Here is a 23725-nt window from a genome sequence, read left to right on the forward strand (position 1 = left end):
TGATCTGAAGGTTGATGAGTTAGTGAGGCTGGATGTAGATGAGGGGTGAAGGGTGGGGGAACTCTTATCATCCTGATAAACTTCCATGACTGCCATTCCACTCTTCTTGTTCAACCCCTTTGTCCTGGTAGCTCACCTCCCAAGGGTCCAGCGTGCTGGACGTAAGTCTTTATTTTCCTCACTGTCCCAGGTTGAATATCCTGTGTTCTGTTGAAGTTACCTAGTTTGGAAGCCCTGTTGTACCATCTGCTACCCCAAGCAAGGACTAGCAAGATTGAATGTCCTAGAGTACAGGTCCATCTCATCTGCTACCACCATCCACAATCCTGTTAGACCTGAGTCCACAACTGGATCGGCCATGCTAGCTGAAGTGTATTGAGCAAGTGATCTTGGGCCACATGCTCCCCTAGATGCTATTCTCATAGTAATCCCAAGAGTGATTACAGATGGTTGAGTAACTTGCCTGAAGAAGCACAGCTCGTGAGGGAGCTAAAAAGTTCACAAGCCATTTGGCTCTACAGGGTGCTTCCGCTGTGGTCCCCTCCTGCTCCCCAGCAGCCTCCTCATCCTCATTATCCATTAGTGTTTTGAGTTTGCGGTAGGTTTTTCTTTAATTTTGCAAGTATGTATTAGTCGCTCAGTCATGTCTGACTCTACGACCCCATGCACTGTAGCCCACCAGATTCCTCTGTCCATGGAATTCTCCAGGCAAGAACACTGGAGTGGGTTGCCATTCCCTTCTTCAGGGGATCTTCCCAACCCAGGGATCAAACCCAGGTCTCCTGCATTGCAGGTGGATTCTTTGCCATCTGAGCCACTAGGGAAGCCCTTTTGCAAGTGTACTTCCAAAACAGTTCACTGTCACAGGAAGTCCTCATCCCTGGTTGCAAGGCAGAGGGGAGCTATCCTAACCTGCTTACACTGTCCAGGCTGGAAGGCTCACCAGTTTGATTTGAACAGAAGCCTCCCCATCCTCCCCATCCTCCCCACTGTTTACCTGTGTCCTCTTTAGCAAAGGGGAAAAGCCAGTGATAGCCATGACATCAGAATTCAGTCCAGAGAGTGGCAGCTGTGGTGTAGAGTAAAGGGCTGTGCAGTGATTATAGAGAGCCTGTCCTGCTGCTGTTTTTTTCTTCTGTCCCCCCTCCTTTCATTGTGCTTTTCATTCATTCATCAAACATTCATTATGAGGACTTCCCTGGTTGTCCAGTGGTTAGGACTCCATACTTCCACTGCAAGGGGCACAGATTTGATCCCAGGTAATTGGGGAACTAAGATCCTGCATGCCAGGTAGCGTGGCCAAAAACAAACAAAAACAGCAACAAAAACATTCATGGTGCACCCATTGAACCCCAAGAACCCTGCCCTCTATAGCTCCCAGTGCAGCAGGCAGGACAGTTACAACACTGTGACAAGAACAGGGTGTCGGGGACTCTCATGGTGCTGCTCCTAAAAGCAGATTCCAGAGGCTGAAGAAGGTGCCAGGGGAGGGTGGTGCTGGAGTTGGCTGTAGGCTGAGATGGAGCTGTGCCAGGAGGGTTGGAGCTGAAGGTGGGTTGGGGTTTCATTGTGAGAATTATGAAGAGTCCATAGAGGGTTCTGTGCAGCAGGCTGGCGTCAGGTCTTGCCTTTCTGAAAGCTCGCTTTGGCAGCTGTCTGGCAAGACAGGCAGATAAGGCCAGGGGCTATGACAGTGATCCAGACACACCTAGATCTCAAAGGCTGTCCTTGTCCCGCTATTGCAGTTGTGAGTACAGAAGTCCTCCAAGCCCAAGAAGAATGGGAAGCTGTGGACAGCATCCACCCAGAGACAGGTAACTAAAGGAATGGCACCCTCTCCACACAGCCCGCTGCTGCTAAAGGCACTGTCCACCCACGAGACTGATGCTCTGTTTGGGATTAGGAGACAGAATTCCTGAGTGTTCTCATTTTTGATGTGGCATAAAATAAAACCTCTCTTCCCAATTCAAAGGTGATGCCCTCCGACCTCCGGAGGAAAGGGAGATGAATGCCACGGGGTCTGAGAGAAGATGAGGAGGACCGTGGTCAGGGTCAGCTTCTACAGGGTGATGATATCGGGCAGAGGATGGAGGTGGGCAGCCAGGACCCCTGCATCAGGTTGAACAGATTGTTCACTGTACAAGGAAACCTCTGGAGACGGATGTTGAAGCCATCTGCTGGAAGGCACTGAGGGCTATGTCAGAACTGTGTCTCGTTCCTTTTGGGAGGTTTGGATGGAGCTGTGGGAGGGGAGAACTGAGACCCAAATCTAGCCTGAGCCCCACTTGAGCACCTGGAGAGATGTTACAGGGGCTGTATCAGCCATCACCTGAATTGCTGGTTGATGAATTAATTCCCTGGAACAAAGGCTGGAAGAGAGATCATTCATCTCCAGGGCGTGAGAAGGGGCAAAGTAGAAACCGGAAAAGGCCCCTAGACAGACCTGTCGCATGCTTCTGTGTGGGTACCTCCTCCAGGCAGTGACGTACCCCATTCACGGATGAGTGGACTTGGGGGCTCCTACAGATCAGCTCCTACTCTGCAGGACTCGGCCTGGCCCACCTCTACCCAGCCACCTCTGAAAGGGGGTCCGCCCTGTGAATAACACCAGCCCCCTGACACCGGGTTGGTTGTAGCTGTAGGTGTCTGACACAGCTGGAAGCCTGTGCTAGGCTTAGAGGTGACAACCAGAAGGCCCTTGGTACATATTTGGTGATAGAGTGGTCCTGTCACAAGTCCTGGAGTGTCTCCCCTTTTGCCATAGGGAGCCAGGCCAGCATGGACCAGCCTGGACAGCTCATCTCCTTCAGTGAGGCCCTGCAGCATTTCCAGACAGTGGACCTCTCCTCCTTCAAGGTATGACACCGGAGGGGCGCTGGGGTCTTGAGCAAAGCGCTTTCTTTCCCCAAGCCAGGTTTCTACCCTATCAGGATAGGCCACAGGAAGATCCCCTGGAGAAGGGCATGGCAACCCACTCTAGTATTCTTGCCTGGAGAATCCACATGGACAGAGGAGCCTAGCGGACTACAGTCTGTGGAGTTGCAAAGAATTGGACACGACTGAGCAACTAAGCACAGGATAGAGCACTGGGCAGGCAAGAGGGAAGCTTCCAGTCTAGGGCTCTGTCCTAACTGAGAAATCTCGGGGTATAGGATCACGGGTGGCCGAGGACCCACGTGTCGTGCGGTCTCAGGGACTGTGTCCCCGGAGCTCTAGTGGTCCTGTCTTATGGGGGTCTGTGGAGCTGCTCCCCACTCTCCCATCCTAGGAATGGGGGTGGGGAGGGCGTCTGGAATCAGATGCTAGGAAGTCCCTCAAGGAAGCAGGGTAGCCTGTCCAGAGAGCTGAGTGATTCACGGCCAATATAGGAAAATTTTCCATATCCTAGAGGAACTAGAAACTCTTCGGGAATTTAAAAAATATGTGGGGTTGGAAAAAGAGTGCCGAGGAAATGAAAAGCTGGCAGACATCTTGAGTGCCTAGTGGTAAGTTTAGAGGACTGTGAATTCAAACGTTCAACCTAAAGCTTGGCTCGAGGAGAGAGGCTGAAGGAATCAGACTGATCCCAGAGAGCCCAGAGAGCCGGAAGCTGCTGAAATCAGATTGTCCTAAGCCCTGCAGCAGTGGCTCTGAACACACAGACGTCAGCAGGAGGTGGTGTAGCTAGTGCTGCTGTGGTGTGGACAGAAGGCACCAGCTACCCCTCAGGGGTATCCAGCTCCAAGAAAGTGCCCTAGACTCCCCTTCTCACCAACCATCTTACCCTGGAAGTTGAGAGGGCTGTTAGCCTGTGTGTCTTTTACAGAGAGAGACAAACAGACATACAAAGGGTGGAAGCAGCCCTGCTGGGAGACTTGGCCTGGCGTCCATCTGTCTGTCTATCAGATGCCAGTCCCCATAGCCAATCCCCTCTAGCTTCCTTGGAAGTCAGTAACAGAGCCATTTCTGGAAAAGCCCAGAGGCTAAATACAGACTGATACAGGCTAAATACAGGCTGATTAGATCTGGGCTCTGGGCTTAGGGACATCTCTTGGAGAAGGCAATGGCACCCAACTCCAGTACTCTTGCCTGGAAAATCCCATGGACGGAGGAGCCAGGTAGGCTGCAGTCCATGGGGTCGCTAAGAGTCGGACACGAGTGAGCGACTTCCCTTTCACTTTTCACTTTCATGCATTGGAGAAGGAAATGGCAACCGACTCCAATGTTCTTGCCTGGAGAATCCCAGGGACGGGGGAGCCTGGTGGGCTGCCGTCTGTGGGATCGCACAGAGTCGGACATGACTGAAGCGACTTAGCAGCAGCAACAGTAGGGACATCTCTTTCTGCTTACAAAGAACTTGAGAGCTGGAAGAACCTGTCTCTGGAGATTTTTTTTTTTTAATCTTTATTGAATTTGTTACACTATTGCTTCTGTTTTATGTTTCAATTTTTTGGCTTGGAGGCATGTGGGATCTTAGCTGTCCAACTAGGGCTCAAACACCCCAACCAGGACCCACACCCCCTGCAATGGAAGGTGAAGTTCTAACCACTGGACTGCCAGGGAAGTCCCCTGGAGATTTATTAATAGCAGATGCTTCACAGCTTCTGCCCTGTTTCCCTGGCTCAGAGGCCAGCCAGTTAGTTGGGAACCATTCGTTTCTACAAGACCAGTCCTGTACTGAGCCTCATGGTAAGTTCATGAAAGCAAATGAACTCAGCACTCTGCCCACTCCTGCTCCTTTCTCCCCAGAAAAGAATCCAGCCCACCATCCGAAGGACCGGCTTCGCTGCCCTCCGGCACTGCCTCTTCGGGCCTCCGAAGCTCCACCAGGGCCTCCGTGAAGAAAGGGACTTGGTCTTGAGCATCGCTCAGTGTGAGTGCACGGCCACAAGGCAGGTGCTGCGTGAGCAGTCAGGCAGAGAGAACGGTTTGTCCATCCTGTGGCTGAGACTAAACCGAGGCTCTTGCATTCACCATGTTGTGGGGAGGGCCGAGTGTGGGCGTCCAGGCCGGGTCTGTCTTGGCTGTATGTTCTCTGGGAAGCACTCAGTCCTCCCCTGAGGGCCAATCCAGCAGAGCATGGATGTGTTTTGGGGCAGGTGGCCTGGATAGCCAAGACCCCATGCATGGCCGAGTCCTCCAGACCATCTATAAGAAGCTGACTGGCTCCAAGTTTGACTGTGCCCTCCACGGAGACCACTGGGAAGATCTGGGCTTTCAGGGTAAGAGAGAGAAACGGTTCATCTTCTCCCTGACTCCTTATTCCAAGACTAGTGTGAGAACCCAGACAGTCCTCTTCCCGTTAAGCCAGCACCACGAGACGGGATATCTGGGGTAAAGCATTCCAGGAAGAGGGGACAGCAAATGCAAAGGCCCTGAGGTGAAATGTGTGTAACTCTTTTTGAGAAATAGCAGTGGCTGAAGTGGACAAGAATAGTTCACTTGGGGCCTTGCAGGCCAGTGTAAAACATTTACTCTTAGTGGAATGGAAAGCATGGGAGTGATATGATTTAGAATCCAGTGTTGTTGTTGTTTTTTCAATTAATTAATTAATTTGGTTGCTCAGGTTCTTAGTTGCAGCACGTGGAATCTTCAGTCTTGCTTGCAGCACACAGGAACTTTTAGCTGTGGTATGTGGAATCTTATTCCCTGACCAGGATTCCAAGCCAGGCCCCCTGCATTGGGAGCTTGGAGTCTTAGCCAGTGGACCACCAGGGAAGTCCTCTAGTGTTTTCTTTCTGTTCTTTTCTTTTAGTGTTAATGAAAATTGTGTTTTACATTATTTCACTTTTTGAGTGAAACGAAATGATTTCACCTGTTTTTGAATTGTCCGTTTTTTTTTTCTAAACCATATATAAAATCACATTTGTATAAAACAGGAAAACATCTTGATTTGAAAAGGAAACTTTATATGCTCAAAATTTATTGGTGCTCTGTTGGTATTGACAGTGTGTTTAAGTCCCTTTACCCTCCCTCGTCTATAATATAATTGACTTGTACATGGAGAATCACATCAGTGTTATGATTTTTCTTTCAACCATTAATTTAAATAACTCGAGAAGGAAATTCTGTTGTATTTACCCATATGTTTACTCTATCCCTTATTCTTTTTTCCTTTCTATTCTTCTAAGATACCTTCTTTTTTTTACTACCCTTCTGTTTCAGGAACTTCTTTAGCCATTTTCTAAAGTAGGTCAGCCAGCATAAATCCTCTTAGCTTTCCTTCATCTGAAAATGTCTCGATTTCCCCTTTACTCCTGAAGGATAATTTCTCTGAATGTAGAATTCCAGGTTGACAGATCTTTTCTTTCATCCCTTGAAAATAAATAAGCTGCTTCCTTTTGGCTTCCATAGTTTCTGATGAGAATTCTGCTGGCACTTGAATTATTGCTTCTTGGTAGATGAGGAGTGGTTTCCCTCTACTTTCAAGGTCTTTTTTGCTCACTTTTTTTCTTTTATTTGTAGGAGTTTGACTGTGATATATCTTAGTGGAAATTTCTTTGGGTTTATCCTATTAGGGTTTTGCTCAGTTTTTTGAATCTGTAGGTTTATGTCTTTTGCCAAATTTGGTAAATTATCAGCCATTATTACTTTGAGTGCTTTTTTTAGCCCTTCTCTTTCTCCTCTCATATAATTCCAACCACACAGATGCTAGATCTTCTGTTACTGTTCCTCTTAGTCTCAGAGGCTCTGTTCGTTTTAAGGGGATGTCTGTATAGCCCAGAAGTCTCCAAGGCTCTGTTCATTCTGTTTTGTTTTTTCTCTCTGTTGTTCAGAGTGGGATGTTTATATTGTTCCATCTTCAAGTTCACTGGTTCTTTCCTCTGTTGTCTCTATTCAGTTGTTGAGCCCACCTAATGAGTTTTTAATTTTAGATATTATATTTTTCAGTCCTAAAGTTTCTGTTTGGTTCTTTACATCTGATATTTCTTTACTGAGACCTTTATCAAAGGCATTTGTGTAAAAGGCATTTGTAAGTTTCTATTATTGCTGTAGAAAATTACCACAAATTTAGTGGCTTAAAACAATACGGGTGACTTCCCTGGCAGCTCAGCAGTTAAGGCTCTGTGCTTGCAGTGCAGGGGCCACAGATTCGATCCCTGGGTGGAAACCTCAGGTCCCACATGCTGCACAGTGCAGCCCCAAAAGAAAAAAGACCCACAGATTTACCACCTTCTAGTTCTGTGGTTGAGAAGTCTGACACAGTCTCTCAGAGGCAAGATCAAGGTCATAGCAGGGCTGTATTCCTTTTTAGACTCTCCAGGAGAAAATCTATTTCCTTGCCTTTTCCACCTTCTAGAAGCCTCCCACATTCCTCCTCCTTCAAAGCCAGGAACACAGCATCTCTCAGAGCTGAAGCTGTCCTCACATCCCTCTTTTTGATGCTGTGTTTCTACCTCCCTGTCACACATTTAAGGATTCTTCTGACTACATTCAGTTCAGTTCAGTCGCTCAGTCATGTCCGACTCTGTGACCCCATGAACCGCAGCACTCCAGGCCACCCTGTCCATCACCAACTCCTGGATTTTACCCAAACTCATGTCCATTGAGTCAGTGATTCCATCCGACCATCTCATCCTCTGTTGTCCCCTTCTCCTCCTGCCCCTAATCCTTCCCAGCATCAGGGTCTTTTCAAATGAGTCAGCTCTTCACATCAGGTGGCCAAGGTATTGGAGTTTCAGCTTCAACATCAGTCCTTCCAATGAACACTCAGGACTGATCTCCCTTAGGATGGACTGGTTGGATCTCCTTGCAGTCCAAGGGACTCTCAAGGGTCTTCTCCAACACCACAGTTCCAAAGCGTCAATTCTTTGGTGCTCAGCTTTCTTCACCGTCCAACTCTCACATCCATACATGACTCCTGGAAAAACCATAGCCTTGACTAGACGGACCTTTGTTGGCAAAGTAATGTCTATGCTTTTAAATATGCTATCTAGGTTGGTCATAACTTTCCTTCCAAGGAGTAAGCGTCTTTTAATTTCATGGCTGCAATCACCATCTGCAGTGATTTTGGAGCCCAAAAAAATAAAGTCTGACACTGTTTCCACTGTTTCCCCATCTATTTGCCATGAAGTGATGGGACCAGAAGCCATGATCTTAGTTTTCTGAATGTTGAGCTTTAAGCCAACTTTTTCACTCTCTTCTTTCACTTTCATCAAGAGGCTCTTTAGTTCTTCTTTGCTTCCTGCCATAAGGGTGGTCTCATCTGCATATCTGAGGTTATTGATATTTCTCCCGGCAGTCTTGATTCCAGCTTGTGTTTCTTCCAGCCCAGCGTTTCTCATGATGTACTCTGCATATAAGTTGAATAAGCAAGGTGACAATATACAGCCTTGATGTACTCCTTTTCCTATTTGGAACCAGTCTGTTGTTCCATGTCCAGTTCTAACTGTTGCTTCCTGACCTGCATACAGGCTTGTCAAGAGACTGGTCAATTAACAATGTTGTGATAGTTTCAGATGAACAGCAAAGGGACTCAGCCATACATATACATGTATCCATTCTCCCCCAAACTCCCCTCCCATCCAGGCTGCCACATAACATTGAGCAGAGTTCCCTGTGCTATACAGTAAGTCCTGGTTGGTTATCCATTTTAAACATAGCAGTGTGTACATGACCATCCCAAACTCTGTCCCTTTCCCCATCCTTCCCCGAGCAATGTTGCTGTCTATTAATTGTCTTTTGTCATTCAAGTTGAGATTTTCCTAGTTCTTGGTGTAATAAGTGATTTTTTTATTTTGTCCTAGATATTTGGGGTAGTATATAATGACACTGTGGATCTTCTTTAAATCTTCTGTTGTAGCAGGCCTCCTCTGACCCTGGGCAGTGGGGGAAAGGTGATGTCACCTCATTACTGCCAGGTGGGGATAGAAATCCAAGTATCCCACTGAGCCTCCACTAATACTACTGGCTGGGAGGGGCAGGGGTACCTCATTGCTGTTCCCATGTCACCTCCCCTGACATCCCATAGAGAGTGGTGGGCTCCTTACCACCAGGGAAGGATAAAAGTCCCTTCCCTGAATCTCTGACTGCCCTGGCAGAGCTGAGGGCCACCTCGTTGCAGTCAGTCAGAGGAAGTCTAGATTCTCCACCTGGGCTGTGATCAAGGTCATTGACTCAGGGAGCAGGGATTTCATTGTTGTTGCTCAGTCACTAAGTTGTGTCCAGGTCTTTGCGACCCCATGGACTGTAGCACCCCAGGCTTCCCTGTCCTTCACTATCTCCCAGGTTTGCCCAAGCTCATGTCCATTGAGTCAGTGATGCCATCCAACCATCTTATCCTCTGTCATCCCAGAGTTCTCCTTTTATCTTCAGTCTTTCCCAACATCAGGGTCTTTTCCAGTGAGGCGACTCTTCGAATCAGGTAGCCAAAATACTGGAACTTCAGCTTCAGCATCTGTCCTTCCAGTGAATATTCAGGGTTGATTTGCTTTTGGATTGTCTGGTTTGATCTTGCTGTCCAAGGATTTCATTAAACTCCCTCAGTTTTCTCTTGGTTTCTGTCTCAGGAACAAATCCAGCCACAGACCTCAGAGGAGCAGGCTTCCTTGCCCTCCTGCATCTCCTATACCTGGTGATGGACTCAAAGACTTTGCTAATGGCCCGGGAGATTCTCCGCCTGTCTCGTCATCATATCCAGGTTGGGCTTTGGTGAGAAGCCAGCAGAGAAGGCTGCAGGGCTAGGACCTGGGCACAGGGCTGTCCTGAGTAGGGGGGGACAGCTTCGCGGGCAGATCTCCAATTGCCGAGGGCCCTCAGGACAGCTGAGGCAAACAGGCATGGGCACCCCCATTTCCCTGACCTGGCTGGAACCTGAGCTCCACCACTCATTAGTGTGTATCTCAAGCCAGTGCCTCAACTGCTCAGAGCCTTGGTTTCTTCATCCATAGAGACGAGAGCATGGAAACTTCAGCTGTGTAGTTGGGGAAGTTAAATGAGGTAATGTACACAAGCACTGGACGCAACCCTGGTGTCAGTGTTGCAGCGTACTGCCCTCCCGACACGCATGCTCTCCTGACCCTGGCAGAGGGGGCATTCAGCCTTTACATGCCCAGAGGAGAAGTTTTGCCTCCCAGGGCTGGGTGACACACATGGGCTTACTGAAAGCCCAGAAGTGGCTCCTGTAGCCCTCAGGTTCTGTCCAGGCCTCTCTTCAGGGTTCTCCCCTGTAGTAAAGGTGGTAGTCCCTCAATTTTAGACAACAAACTTGACCTGTCTCCTGCCATTCGTCTCTCCCAGATTCATGGGGCCTGGAATTCATTCATTTACTAAACAGATCTTTATTCAGCATTCCCTGTGCTAGTTATTGTTCTTGGTGCTTGGGATGCATCAATGAGATCCATCTAGCAGGGAGGACAAGACAGTAAATCTAATACATAGATAAATAATAAGATATGTTAAGTGCTGAGTAGGCAAGGTTGGGAGAATATGGGTGGATTACAGTGGTTTTTTGTTTTGGGGTTTTTTGGCTGCATTGAGTCCTCATTGCAGCGTGGGGCTTTCTCTAGTTGCGGCGCAGCTTCAGTAGTTGCAGCTTACAGGCTCTCTAGTTGCAGCACTTGGGCTTTGTTGCCCTGTGGCACGTGGGACCTTAGTTCCCCAACCAGGGATCAAACCCACTTCCATCCCCTGCGTTGGAGGCAGATTCTTAACCATTGGACCACCAGGGAAGTCCTGGGATTACAGTTTTCACTGGGTATTAGGGTAGCTCTCATGAGAGGGTGAGACTTAAACCATACCTTGAAGTTGGAGGGATGGATGTTAGCCACGCTGGTATTTAGAGGAAGAACATTCCATACAAAGGAAGCATCGAGAGCAGAGGTTCCAGGAAGGAGTGTGTCTGGCATGGGAAGGAAGGGCAGGAGGCCAGCTGGAGCAGAAGGAACAGGGAGGGCAGTGGGAAGGAGGTGATTTGGTAACAGGGACCAGATAGACTGTGATGAGGAAGTTTGCTTTTACTCTGAGTCAAATGAGGGTTTTGAACAGCCTGGAGTGACAGGGTCCAACTTACATTCTTGAATGCATACTACCAGCCAGTGGGTTGAGAGTGGTCTCCCGTGAGGACTTTCACAATCAAGCTAGAGGTGATGGTGGTTTGGACAGAGTATTTTCAGAGGAGGTGGGAAGTGATCAAATCCTGGGTATAGAATCTTGAGTGTATGGGCTGTAGAGAATACAGCCAGCATATTTTTTGAATGGATTGGATGCAGGTGTAAGAAAAAGAGAGGAGTCAATGGTGCTTTTTAGCTTGAGCAGCTGCAAAACCAAAGTGGCAACCAACTGAAATGGAAAAGAGCAAGTGTGGGGCGGGGGTTCCATTTGCCATATGAATTTTAGATTGAGCTTATGCATTTTGGGCAAGAACCCTATGGAAGTGACAGCGCTCACGTCAGGAGCACCCATGTCAGTGTGTCTTACTACTGCTGAGGTTAACCTGAAGCACATGGTTAAGGAGGTACCAGCCAGGTATCTGCTCTGTAAAGTCATTATTTTTCCCTTTGTAAATAATCACTCTTGGGGGAATATACTTTGAACGCGAACATGTTAGTCGCTCAGTTGTGTCAGATTCTTTGCAACTCCATGGACCATAGCCCACCAGGCTCCTCTGTCCATGGGATTTTCCAGGCAAGAATACTGGAGTGGGTAGAAGATCCCTTCTCCAAGGGATCTTCCCAACCCAGGGATTGAACCTTGGTGCATTGCAGGCAGATTCTTTACCATTTGAGCCACCATAATTAATCACTGCCTTGGAGGATGATACCTTGAAACTATATAAATATCCTGTTTTTCCTCAGACTTGGTTCTAATGGTGATTTTCTGTTTCCCTCATTCCCCTTAACGTTTATTAGTTGGAATTCTTCTATAAGAAAGAAGTATCTGTGCTATTTATTTATTCAGGTACTTTTTATATTAGATATTTATTTTATCTATAGGATATAATCCAGTACTATCATTATGTATTACATATTTTGTTGCTCACATTGCTCCAGCCATGCCCACTTTAAGAGCTTTTTCAGGTTGGTACCTGTGCCCTTTGAACATGCCCTGTCCTTTTTTGAGCACTTTTCTACTTTCTAGATCCGAGAAGACACCCTCAGCTTATGTTTTATTTTGCCTGTGTGATTCTCAGCCCTGAAACCAAACACTTCTCTGCGGAGCTTTTGTTCTTTAGTTGGAGAATGGTATCTGAAAACCAAGATCTGAATGCTGGTGTTCCCACTGCCATTACGATCTCCCTGCTTCTAGGCCCTCTCAGCGGCCAGAGCTCAGGAGATATCTATGTGTCACTGATTCCCTCAACTCTAATAGGAATGGTCTCCAGGGGTAAGTGGACCCACCCAGCCACCAGCACACTTCACAGAGAACAGGAAGTAGGGTGTAATGCTACCTGAGAGAGAGGAGCTGAGAATGAGTAACTAAAGGTGAGACTTGCAGCATTTTCATCAGATCACTGTGTCTTAGAGCCTGGGCAGGCCAGCCTGTGCTGCAAGAACAGACTGCTCCAATAACCATGTTGTTGGTCATTATTACTTAATTCTCAGAACCTCAGCTTCTTCCTTTGTAACATGAGAAAATAATTCCAACCCTATAGATTTATGCTGAGTTAGAGAAAAAGTGTATAAAGTGCTAAGTACATTAGTCACACAAGGAATGTTAGTTATCATAGTAACTTTTGATTTCCATGAGTAAAAATACATTTTTATACACATCTTATGGATAATATATACATATGTAATACATAATTGTGTTTTCAAAATTGTATCTGTACTTAAACAAGCATACACAGACACATACACAACATCATACACACACACATATATATATACAGCCATTGTAAAGTAAAGTAGATCCATTTGAATCTAAAACTTCTTGTGTGTGTTTACTCACTCAGTTGTGTCTGACTCTTTGCGGCCTCATGGGCTGTAGCCTGCCAGGCTCCTCTGTCCATGGGATTCTCTAGGCAAGAATACTAGAGTGATTTGAGGCAAGTCACATATGGGCTTCCGGGGTGGCGCTAGTGGTAAAGAACCCACCTGCCAGTGTAGGAGATGTAAGAGACTCGGGTTCAATCGCTTGGTCTGGAAGATCCCCTAGAGGAGGGCACGGCACCCCACTCCAGTATTCTTTCCTGGAGAACCCACGGACAGAGGAGCCTAGCAGGCTACAGTCCATAAGGTCGCACAGAGTCAGACACAACTGAACGACTTAGCACGAATGCACTTACCCTCTCTGGGTATCAGTTTGCTCTTTTATGAAATAAGAGATTTGGCCTAATGATCCTAAGGTCCCTTCCACCTTTATAGTTCTTTGAACTCTTTAGTCCTTCAGTGTCTTAAAACTTCACTTCAGTCCCTTATGAATCTTGAAAATAAAGTTTTCCAGGAGGCACGTAGGCAGCCACAGTAACAGCTCAGAGACACAGCCCTGCCAGCAGCCAGTCCTAACTTTGGACTGACTTTTGATAGACCTTTGACTGCCAAGAGTAAAGAAAACCCGAGACCTAATTCAGAGGCTGAAACTACAGCTGGTAAATATTTGGGGGGAAAGAAAGTGCATTAGTTTAAGGGTTTGACATTCAGTTTTGGAAGAACTTACCCTAAGGCCAAATACAGTTAGCCACAAGATGGCGCTAGTAGTAAAGAATCTGCCTGCCAATATAGGAGACTTTTTTTAAAAAAAAAAATTTATGTATTCTTTAATTGGCTGCATGGGGTCTTAGTTGTGGCATGCAAACTCTTAGTTGAGGCATGTAGGATCTAGTTCCCTGACCAAGAATCAAACTTGGGTCCCCTGCATTGGGAGTGCAGAGTCTTAACCACTGGGCCACCAGGGAAATCCCAATGCAGGAGACTTAAGAGACGTGGGTTCAATCCCTAGGTCAGGAAGATTCACCTGGAGTGGGAAATGGTAACCCACTCCAATATTCTTGCCTGGAGAATCCCATGGACAGAGGAGCCTGGCAGGCTACAGTCCATAGAGTCACAAAGAGTTGGGACATGGCTGAAGCAACTGAGCACAGCATAGTTCCCTAAGGAGAGAGCTGAGGCTTCAGGTACCTGTGATACATCCTGCTAAAGAGGAATTGGCTAGACACTACAAATGCTGGGGGACCCTGGGACGCCGTGGAAGCGTGTGATCCATGCTGTGCTGAGGAGGGGAGTGCTACAGTTCAGATGGCGAGATGCAGGCTACATCGGGCTGATTGCTGGCAGGCAGAGAAGCAGCTCACCACAATAGTTACTCACAGTCAAAACAACTGGTATCATCTTCCATGCCATTTCCATCTGATATTGTATTCCATCAACATGATGAGCCTGCCAAGAGGTTGGGCAGAGGTGATCCTTAGAAATCTTCATTTCCCAGTGAAGGTACATGAGAATCACAGAGGTGACATGTGTCTACACAAAGTTGGACAGCTAGGAAGTGGTGAAGCTGGCGTGAGGACCCCTGTCTCCTGATAGCTTGCCCAGCAGTGTGCTCCTTACAGTGGGGATCTCGGCCAGCAGCCCACCTCACAGTCACCTGGGGGAATGCAGGTGCCCAGGCCCCTTCCTCCATGGAACTACTGAACTGGAATCTCCAGGGGGTGGGGCTGTGTTGGCGGCAGCTGCCAAAAAAAAAAAACACCAATCTGGATTTGGTCTTCCTGCTTCAGGGTTCAGAGGTGAGGCATGAAGAGAAATGAAATTTCATATGAAGACTCGAAAGTGTCCAGGTCTGATTCCCTCTGTTGTTCTTTTAGTCAGTTCCCAAAACACCACCTCAGTGTAATGTTTTAGCTCAAAGCCACACTTTTCAGGTCCAAGGGAACTGCTGAAGGAAAGCAGATATTTCGATATGAATTCTAGCTTTTCATGGCTTTTTAGTAAGTTTTTATAAGAATGTTCCCGAGGGAATAACCTGGTGGTCCAGTGGTTAGGACTAGTGCTTTCACTGTGGGGGTGGGGGCTGTGTTCAAACCCTAGTCGGGGAACTAAGGTCCCACAAGCCACACAGCCAGGAAAAAAAAAAAGATATTGTATAAAATAAAGTACTTTGAAAAAAAACAAGAATGTTCCCAAGAGTGAATGAATGCTAAGTTCAGATCCTGTGTTAACTGTGTTGCTACATGTTCTCATTCCCATATTTATTTTTAGACTGAAAGAAATCAAGGGAAGCCATGATATTATACAAGTATTGTGATAATTAAGTAGTCAATACCTGAATGTACAGATGTACCGCTGCTGACCTCAGCTATGGATAATTATGAACATTTGTTAGCACCTCCTCAGGCCAGCGCTGCCTTTAGCATTTTGCCCGTGTGATCTCAATGACTCCTCAGAGCAGCTCTGTGAGGCAGGTTGTGGGCTAGTAGAAAATGTAGCCTGTGGATCATAAAAGCTGTCTCAGAGAGTTTGTGTAATGGTTAACAAATTGACTCCACTCAGCATGGCCCTCATGTCGAGGTTCCCAGGACTACCGCCAGGTTCATCGGTTCACTGAGAGGACTCTCAGGATTTGGCCTATAGTTGTTCTCTCAGCTGTGATTAACTGCAGCAAAAGCAAGATCAGCAGAGGGAAGAAGTGTGTGGACAAAATCCATCGGACACCAGACACAGGCTTCCAGGAGCTTCCTCTCCCTGTGGAGACACATGGGATGCACGGACTTCCAGCAGCATCGAATTGGCCAACACGTGGAATGTTGCCAACTAGGGTCTGAAAGGTTGTTGCTGAGCCATGAAAGACACCAGGAATTCTTGGCCTCCAAAGGAGAGAAATTCAATCTGGGGCCAGTGACAAGGCTTGATCGCTCAGAGCTTTTGTGTAGTAAAGTTTTATTGAAGTATAAAAGAGAGAGAAAGTTTCTGACATAGACATCAGGAGGGGGCAGACAGAGTGCCCCTGTGCTAGCCTTTAGCAGTATGTTATATACCTATCAGCAAGCTGTTAATTAGAGAAAGGAAATGTCTCAAAACTTAGAGTGGCACCAGGCCCCTCACCCACAACATGCATTTTGCGATAACACTGGCACGAGGTGGGTCATCCCAGGCCGTGAGACAATTGGCATAAACCTTGAAAAAAGGCAAGTTTCCAGGTAAATATAGAGTTTCATTAACATAGATTAGGAGAACACTGTATGAGTAAAGCATCCTGGTTTGTTGAACCCTCATGGGTTCTGAGTCTTAAGCAGAACCGACCTGGAGAAAGACAGTCTAGGGTAAATACATAGTTCATTAACATACCTTAAGAAAAACATTTCCATAAGAAAAATGCATTGGTTAGCTCAAGGTTTGAGAAAAGTTCAGGTGGAACCAGGTGTCGTCATGGCAACACAGAATTTTAATAGAAACCTTTTAATTTTGTATAGAGAAGGGAAAAAAATCTGACACTTGTTTGTTTCCTCCTGCCGCTTAAGAGAGAAAAAAAGTCTGACGCTTGCAGCCTATTTCCTCCATTTGGAGACCTGTGGCCTTCCTGCCTGTTACCCTCTCAGGTCCTCACTAGTGATTCAGTATCTGAGGTTTCTACTGGGAGCTGGTCATGCAGGCACCATCTGTGTGTGTGTGTGTGTGTGTGTGTGTGTGTGTGTGCGTGTGTGTTAAGTTCCTTCAGTCATGTCCGACTCTTTGTGATCCCATGAACGATAGCCCACCAGCCTCCGCCGTCCATGGGATTCTCTAGACAAGAATACTGGAGTGGGTAGCCATATCCTCCTCCAGGGGATCTTTCCAACCCAGGGATCAAACCCACATCTTTTATGTCTCCTGTACTGGCAGGTGGGTTCTTTACCACTAGCACCACCTGGGAAGCCCACCATCTGTGTAACATGTACCAGAATTCCAGAATCGGATGGAAAGCAGGTGTTCAGCATAAACCATATGGTTTGCACAAACAGATTAGGTACAGTGAGTCAGCCTGGGGGAGTGGTGGGAACCTTCTCAAAATCCAGGTTCCTAGATGCCAGCCTTCAAAGCCTGCTTTTCTAAGGAGGGCAGCCACAGGTCTGCTTTGTTCACTGTTTTCTGCACAGCACTCAATGCATTTTGTTTTGTTTTGTTTTTTCCTAATTTATTTGTTTATTTTTGGCTGTGCTAGGTCTTCATAGCCATGAGCGCTTTTCTCTAGTTGCAGCAAGTAGGGGCTACTCTCTAGTGGCGGTGTGCAGGCTTCTTGCTGTGGGGCTTCCCTGGTGGCTCAGATGGTGAAGAATCCGCCTGCAATGTAGGAGACCCAGGTTTGATCCCTCGGTCAGGAAGATCCTCTGGAGAAGGAAATGGTAATCTACTCCAGTATTGTTGCGTGGAGAATCCATGAACAGAAGAGCCTGGTGGGCTATAGTCCATGGAGTTGCAGAGTAGGACACCACTGAGTGGCTAAGCACACACACTCTTGTGGAGCATGGGCTCTAGGCACACGGGCTTCAGTAGTTGCAGCTCCCAGGCTCTAGAGTGCAGGCTTAGTATTTGTGGTGCTCAGGCTTAGTTGCTACGTAGCATGTGGGATCTTCCCGGATCAGGGATGGAACCCATGTCCCTTGCATTGGCTGGCAGATTCTTTACCACTAAGCCTTCGGGGAAGCCCCAGCACTCAATATTTATTTCCTTTTTGGCTTTGAGAGAAGAGAGAGTCTCATGGAGTTTCAGTGGCCTTCCTGAGGATACACAGCTCACAGATGGCCAGGCCAAGATCTGGAATCCAGGTGTCATGAAAGACCCTGAGAAAAATCCTTGTGGAGCCAAATGACCCTCTACAGTCAGTGTGTCCACCAGAACTTTCTGCAGTGAAGCAAGTATTCTGTTTGCACTGTCCAGTGTAGCAGCTCCTAAACACGTGTGGCTGTTGAGCACTTGAAATATGGCTACTTTGACTAAGGAGTTGAATTTTTAATTTTACTTAATTTTCAGTTAATTAACATTTCAATAGCTTCAGGTGGCTATTTGCTGTGGTTCTGGACCGCATGGTTCTACATCATAATGTAACAGATTTTCTTTTGGGGGGAAGCAGATGGAATATGTAGATTTTGGTTCTCGTTCTAAACTAAGGGACACGCTGGTCTATGTGTTGCTCTCAGCCAATGTCCTTGTGTGGGTACTATGGCGGAAACTAACATGTAATATTTGCAAATCCTCTGGGAAAAGCCCCTTTTCATTTGGTTGGGTTTTTGTTGTTAAAGAATAGGAAAGGGGCTTCCCTGGTGGCTCAGTGGTAAAGAATCCACCGACCAATGCAAGAGATGCAGGTTCGATCCCTGGTCCAGGAGGATCCTGTATGCTGTGCAGCAACTAAGCCTATGCACCACAACTATAAGCCTGTGCTCTAGAGCCTGGGAGCTGCAACAGCTGAGCCCATGTGCTGCAACTACTGAAGCCTGCAGGCTTAGAGCTCCATGCTCTTGAATAAGAGAAGCCACTGCAATGAGAAGCCCATGCGCTGCAACTAGAGAGTAGCCCCCACATGCTCTAACTAGAGAAAAGCCCACACAGCAATGAAGACCCAGCATAGCCAAAAATTAAATACATAAAATTTTTTTTTTTAATCTTTTAAAAAAGAATAGGAAGTGGCCACTCTAAAAATACAGCATTCACATGGACCCCACGGGGGATTCTGAGGCCCTTTTTGACGAAGCACCCTGGTGGACCCCAGCTGCCCCTCTCAGGAGTGTGACCTGCATAGCCCGTTCTCAGGCCTCTGTGTTACCAAGAGTCAGGGTGCACCCCAAGTCAAGGCTGACTCTGCCTACTTGTACTTTCTCTGTCAGCTTTTGGGTGAAGAGCTTATGAGCAGTCAAATAACCGGAAGCCTACAGAAGGGAGAAGAGATCTTAAGAACCTACAGAATTGGTTAGATAACTGCACCTCACCCTTCCTGTGTCCATCCAACCCCAGTGGGTAATGTGGTCTGCAGGCAGCACACAGGACGGGTCTGATGAAGACCAAGGAGAGCTGGTGGGGTGGGATGTTGAAGAGGCTGAGAACTAGCACAGAGGTTTGTGCACCAGCTTTGGAGTGCATTGACCTCAGTAGGAATCCTGGTTTGGTGCCTTAGGAAAGTTACTTAAGGTCATTAGGCCTCAGTTTCCTCATCTGTAAAATGGGAATATTATGGTGAAAATTAAGTGTAAGCATCAATAATGCTGGCTGCTTGCCTCTGGCTGTGATTGTTGTCATCTTCCAAGGGCCAGACTAGATTATGGGCAACGGGAAGCACAGAAGGCGAGAGCCTGGAATGCCACTGACCTGGTACCCCATCCATTCCAGCAATTCCCCTTCTGTTTGATGTCTGTGAATATCACACGTATTGCCATCCAGGCCTTAAGGGAGGAGTGTCTCTCCAGGTGAGTCCTCACGCTGCTCACTGCCCTGGCTGCCAGAGCCTGGTTCCTTCACTCCACCACCTCATCCCCCCACCATCTTATCCCCCCAGCTCTCTTCCAAACCTTCTGGCTCTGGGGAACCTGGACAGACTACCCCTGCACCAGCCTCCCAGCCCCTCCCTCCTACTCAACCCTGACCTCAGATGTGAAGGCTGCCCCAGGAAGGGCTCCCCTGGGGGACAGGGTGAAGGCGCCCCCAGGTGTCTGTCCACTGCTGAGCAGGTGCCCATCCTCATCCTGCAGGGAGTGTAACCGGCAGCAGAAAGTGATCCCCGTGGTGAACAGCTTCTATGCCGCCACCTTCCTCCGCCTGGCGCACATCTGGAGGACACAGCACAAGACCATCTCAGACTCGGGCTTTGTCCTCAAGGGTGCGCTCACTCTTCTGGGGGTGCCTGGCTCCTGCACTCCTAGTGTCCCTGGGTTCAGGGAACACAGGTGGTTGCTCGACTGGTTTTGGCCAGTTTTCCCCCAACCCCCATTCATACCTTCTCAAGTTTCAGCTTCCCCAAGTCTCCATCACCCCACCCTTGGAAGCCTGCTGCTCTCCTCCCTTTCTGGCCAAACACCTCTGGTGACCGTATTTTCTGAATCAAAAGCTGGGCCCAACTTTTGGGTCAGTTAGACTGACTATTCAAAATTGAGATTGTCCCAGACAGGGTAGAGTGTGTGCCTGAGTCTGGTGTCTTGGTTCCCCTCTCTGGTGAGCTCTCCATCTTAGAAGACTCCTCTCCCCTTCTCTCCAGAGCCTCTGGGTTGTGCATCCCGGAGCCCCCCCCACCAGCCTTCTGTTCCCCAATCCTCTCTGTTCCAGATTTGGAGATGTCGGCCAAGAAGAGCCCCAGACGGCTGCTCAAAACCTTGGAGATCTACTTGGCTGGCGTGTCAAAGGGACAGGCCTCCCTGTTGGGAACACAGAAGTGCTCTGGGCCACAGGCCCCTCACTCCAAGGATCTCACTTTCACAGGCGTGTGTGACCTGCCGTCACACTCGTCCGAAGGCACGTGGCTGATCTGACCAACCCCGGTGGCCACCGGCCAGGAAGCCTTGGAGGGGCTTTCAGAGGGCGGACCCTGGCTAGGCCTCGCCCCTGGCCTGGTGGGTGGAGCCAAGGGCCCTCACCTGCTTGAGACATCAGGGGCCATTAGATTAGACTCACTCTCTGGAGCCCTGCTTTCAGGGCGAGGAGAGCTTTGCCATATTACTAGTTGGGCAACAGCTTCCATAGTCGGATTCCAGGTAATATCAGTGACAGCGAATGGATCATCAGGTGAGAGACCCCATATGCGTGTTCCACACAGTCCTTCATCAAAGATGCTCCCAAGTAGAAGCGCCAGAACCTGGCAGTGGGTCTCTTAGGCCCTGGGGTCCACAGGACAGGGACCAGATGGGAGCTGAGTAGTTAGAATGTGAAGGGAGAGGGTAGTCGCGGCAGCAGCCGACAGGGGGCGGTGTGAGCCAGAGAGTGCATGCCTTTTCTGGTCTGGCGCTCACCCCATCCTCATCTCTCCCCATCCCTCCTCCCACTGTTTGTGATAGGGAACCAGGCCCGCAGCTGGGCTCCCCCTATGGAGGCTGCACATGTCCCATCAGGGCTGGTTTTCTGGCCTGGTTGAAGGAAGGAGGAAATTCACACACCAGCAGTTTTTGAATAAAATAATTCTGTGTTTAGGATCTCAAGTGTTTTCCTTCCAGACACAACTTTGCACCATCCTGTGGCCATTATCCCAAGGTTCCCCGTTAGAGCCAGGCACTCTGGCCGGCTGACGGCCTGGTTGTTGTCGGCACTGGTCACAGGCCCCGGGAGAGAAGGTCACTGTGCCCTGCCCACACTCCTGCCACGTTCACAGGCCATCCAGCCTCATCAGGCTGCACTTACAGACCCAGAGACTCTGCACACTGTAGCCACTGGTCGAGGTGGCCCTGGCTGTTCTTAAGGGTGGCTGTTATGAGGCATCCACACAGGGTTTTTCCCACATTTGCTTCTGGGGAAGCTACTTGTCGCTTTTCACTCGCAAAGGGGCCTCCAGGGCTTTGGAGCTAGGGAGCAGGTGCGAAGCGAGAGCCCCACCTGGCTTCTCTCCTATCCTCTGACCTCCCCCAAGTAGAGTCATGGAAGATAGCTGTCCAGCCCCCACAGGCATCTCCAAGTCTGACTGGGTGCAGGGGGACCCATCACAAAGGTGAAGATGACAGACGGCCACCCAAGTATGGAAGGAACCCCTGTCAGCAGGATGCCTCAAGGGTAGGGCTGGTAACAGATCTGCTCTTTGCTTTGTGTCATCTTTGCCTGACCTGAACTAATCCTGTGCCCTCCTTTATCTTGACCCCCAGAGATGGCAGCAGAGAGATTACTGGGCCTGGTGGACTTAGAATGTAGCCCTCCCCCCACCCCATCCCACCTTTGCAGTGTCAAGTTTAGTGATTCCTGCAGATTCCATTCCCTTGCTCTGAGACCTGGAGGCCAATTCAACAGACCTTGACCATTAGTGTTCAGCCCATGGCACGGCAGGGACCAGCCCAAGAGAGCCTCTGACTGGAGAGGAAGCCAGTGGCCCCTGCAGAAGCCTATTCTGTGTCACTGCCAGTGGGATGCTCTCCATAGAGCTTAGGACCTGGAGACATTAGCAATAACTGTCCAGGGATTAAGCTGCGATTCTGTGGATGGACAGAATTCTGTGGTTGTGGAGGGATGCCTAAACCCTCTGAAAATAGATAACAAAAATCTTAAATCTGTGCATTTTTCTTGGGAAGAACCTTCCAAGGCTTTTCATGAGAGACCCAAAATACTTTACAATGCTAAAAATGTCAGTTTCTAGGGAAAACATCCCTCTTTCCCCTTTGAAAATTCACCCCTGGCATGTGCTCTTTGCATAGGCTGGCCAATGATCGTCGGGATGTCTCTGTGTGGAGAGAAAGTTGGAGAACAAGGGGGATATGCAAAGAGCTGATTTTTCTATGCTTCTCAGCACAAAACCACTAAGATGAAATTGATCAGAATTTATGTTTGTGATAGGCTTCCCTGGTGGTTCAGATGGTAAAGAATCTGCCTGCAATACAGGAGTCCCGGGTTCGATCCCTGGGTCAAGAAGATTCCCTGGAGAAGGAAATGGCAAAGCACTCCAGTATTCTAGCTTGGAGAATTCTATAGGCAGAGGAACCTGGTGGACTGCAGCCCATGGGGTCCCAAAGAGTCGGACATGACTGAGTGACTAACGCTACTACTACTACCACTGTTTCAGATGGAAGATCCAGTGTGTCAGGGCTTTAAAGCTATACAGCTCTGAGGGCCTGGAGTGACCGTGGGTCAGGACGGCTACAGCCCTGCCAAGCCTCTAGGACTCTGGTTTGTCCAGTCCAGGCTTACCCAGCTCCCACCTTGCTCCTGCCCCCAGGTCACACTCCAGGTGGGACTGTTTTGGGGCTACTCCATTCTCCATTTAGCTCTCTAGTTTCTCTGCTAATCCAGTCACCACCCCAGTACACAAAAGAATGAACTAGGGAAACTTCCCTAGTATTCCAGTGGTTAAGACTGCAGACTTCCATTGCAAGGGGTGGGTGTGGGTTCGATCCCTGGTCAGAGAACTAAGATCCCACATGCTGTGCAGCATGGCCAAAAAAAAAAAAACTAGGACCTGGATGAGGAAAAGCAACTTGCCCAGGCTCAAAGAGAGGCAGGTGAGAGCCTGAACCCACAACTCCTCGACATTAGCCTGATGCTTTTCCCGTGACCCTACATGGCCCTGAGCCCATGCAGTGTACTTAGGACGTGACAAGCTGACCTCCTGCGTGGATGTGAAGAGCTATGCTCTTGCTTGGTAAACATACATCATTTGGAAGCTGCCTGGCAACGGTTCACTGGAGCACCTGAGGAAATACCAGCTTGCATAGAGGCGCATGCCCGCTGCCACAACCTGCCCCCAGTCGGGAATGTGAGACTGAACTGAACCTCGGGCTGAAAGTGATCCCAGCCCTGGCCCCATGCCACCTCCCTACTGGGTTTGCAGTAGTGCCAACCAGGCCCACTGGGAGCGCCTGGCCCCTTCAGGAGCTGGCCCCTCTGCAAAGCCACCGCTGGCCTCTCACAGGCTGTGGAATTGTCACCAGGTGGCGCTAATGGCAAAGAACCAGCCTGCCAATGCAGGAGACAACAGGAGAAGCAGGTTCAATTCCTGGGTTGGGGAGATCTGGAGGAGGAAGTGGCAACCCACTTCAGTATTCTTGCCTGGAGAATCCCATGGACAGAGAAGCCTCACCGGCTACAGTCCATGGGGGTCACAGAGTCATCCACGACTGAAGTGACTTAGCACACCTAGAACACATCTACTCCGCCCAACATGGGGCAGAGCTGGGTGACTAGTGGGGCAGGAGGTATTAGCCCAGGGCAGGCAA

At 48.6% G+C, this 23725-nt stretch overlaps 1 protein-coding gene and 1 non-coding gene across 10 annotated transcripts in view; one reads left to right on the forward strand and one right to left on the reverse strand.

The window, feature by feature from the left end:
- The window catches only part of ELMOD3 (ELMO domain containing 3), a 31346-nt gene extending 10339 nt beyond the window's left edge, over window positions 1–21007 (forward strand). For 5 of the 9 annotated variants that reach the window (XM_081596942.1, XM_081596941.1, XM_081596939.1 and 2 more), the window contains exons 6-13: window positions 1746–1814; window positions 2765–2856; window positions 4729–4852; window positions 5079–5201; window positions 9489–9619; window positions 19218–19294; window positions 19577–19704; window positions 20148–21007. In XM_081596942.1, the coding sequence (XP_081453068.1) occupies window positions 1746–1814; window positions 2765–2856; window positions 4729–4852; window positions 5079–5201; window positions 9489–9619; window positions 19218–19294; window positions 19577–19704; window positions 20148–20350 (947 nt within the window). In that variant the 3' untranslated portion in view covers window positions 20351–21007. Of the gene's footprint in view, window positions 1–1745; window positions 1815–1972; window positions 2857–4728; window positions 4853–5078; window positions 5202–9488; window positions 9631–19135; window positions 19295–19576; window positions 19705–20147 lie in introns of all 9 variants that reach the window. The other 4 variants (XM_081596938.1, XM_081596937.1, XM_081596945.1 and 1 more) reach the window with 2 other exon arrangements.
- Window positions 13741–13813, reverse strand: TRNAG-CCC (transfer RNA glycine (anticodon CCC)). Its single transcript has one exon. It is a non-coding gene; the product is annotated as a tRNA-Gly (tRNA).
- Window positions 21008–23725: the final 2718 nt, after the last annotated feature.

Source organism: Giraffa tippelskirchi, chromosome 4 (assembly GCF_054371585.1).
Source record: "Giraffa tippelskirchi isolate mGirTip1 chromosome 4, T2T-mGirTip1v1.2.pri, whole genome shotgun sequence".
NCBI lineage: Eukaryota > Metazoa > Chordata > Mammalia > Artiodactyla > Giraffidae > Giraffa > Giraffa tippelskirchi.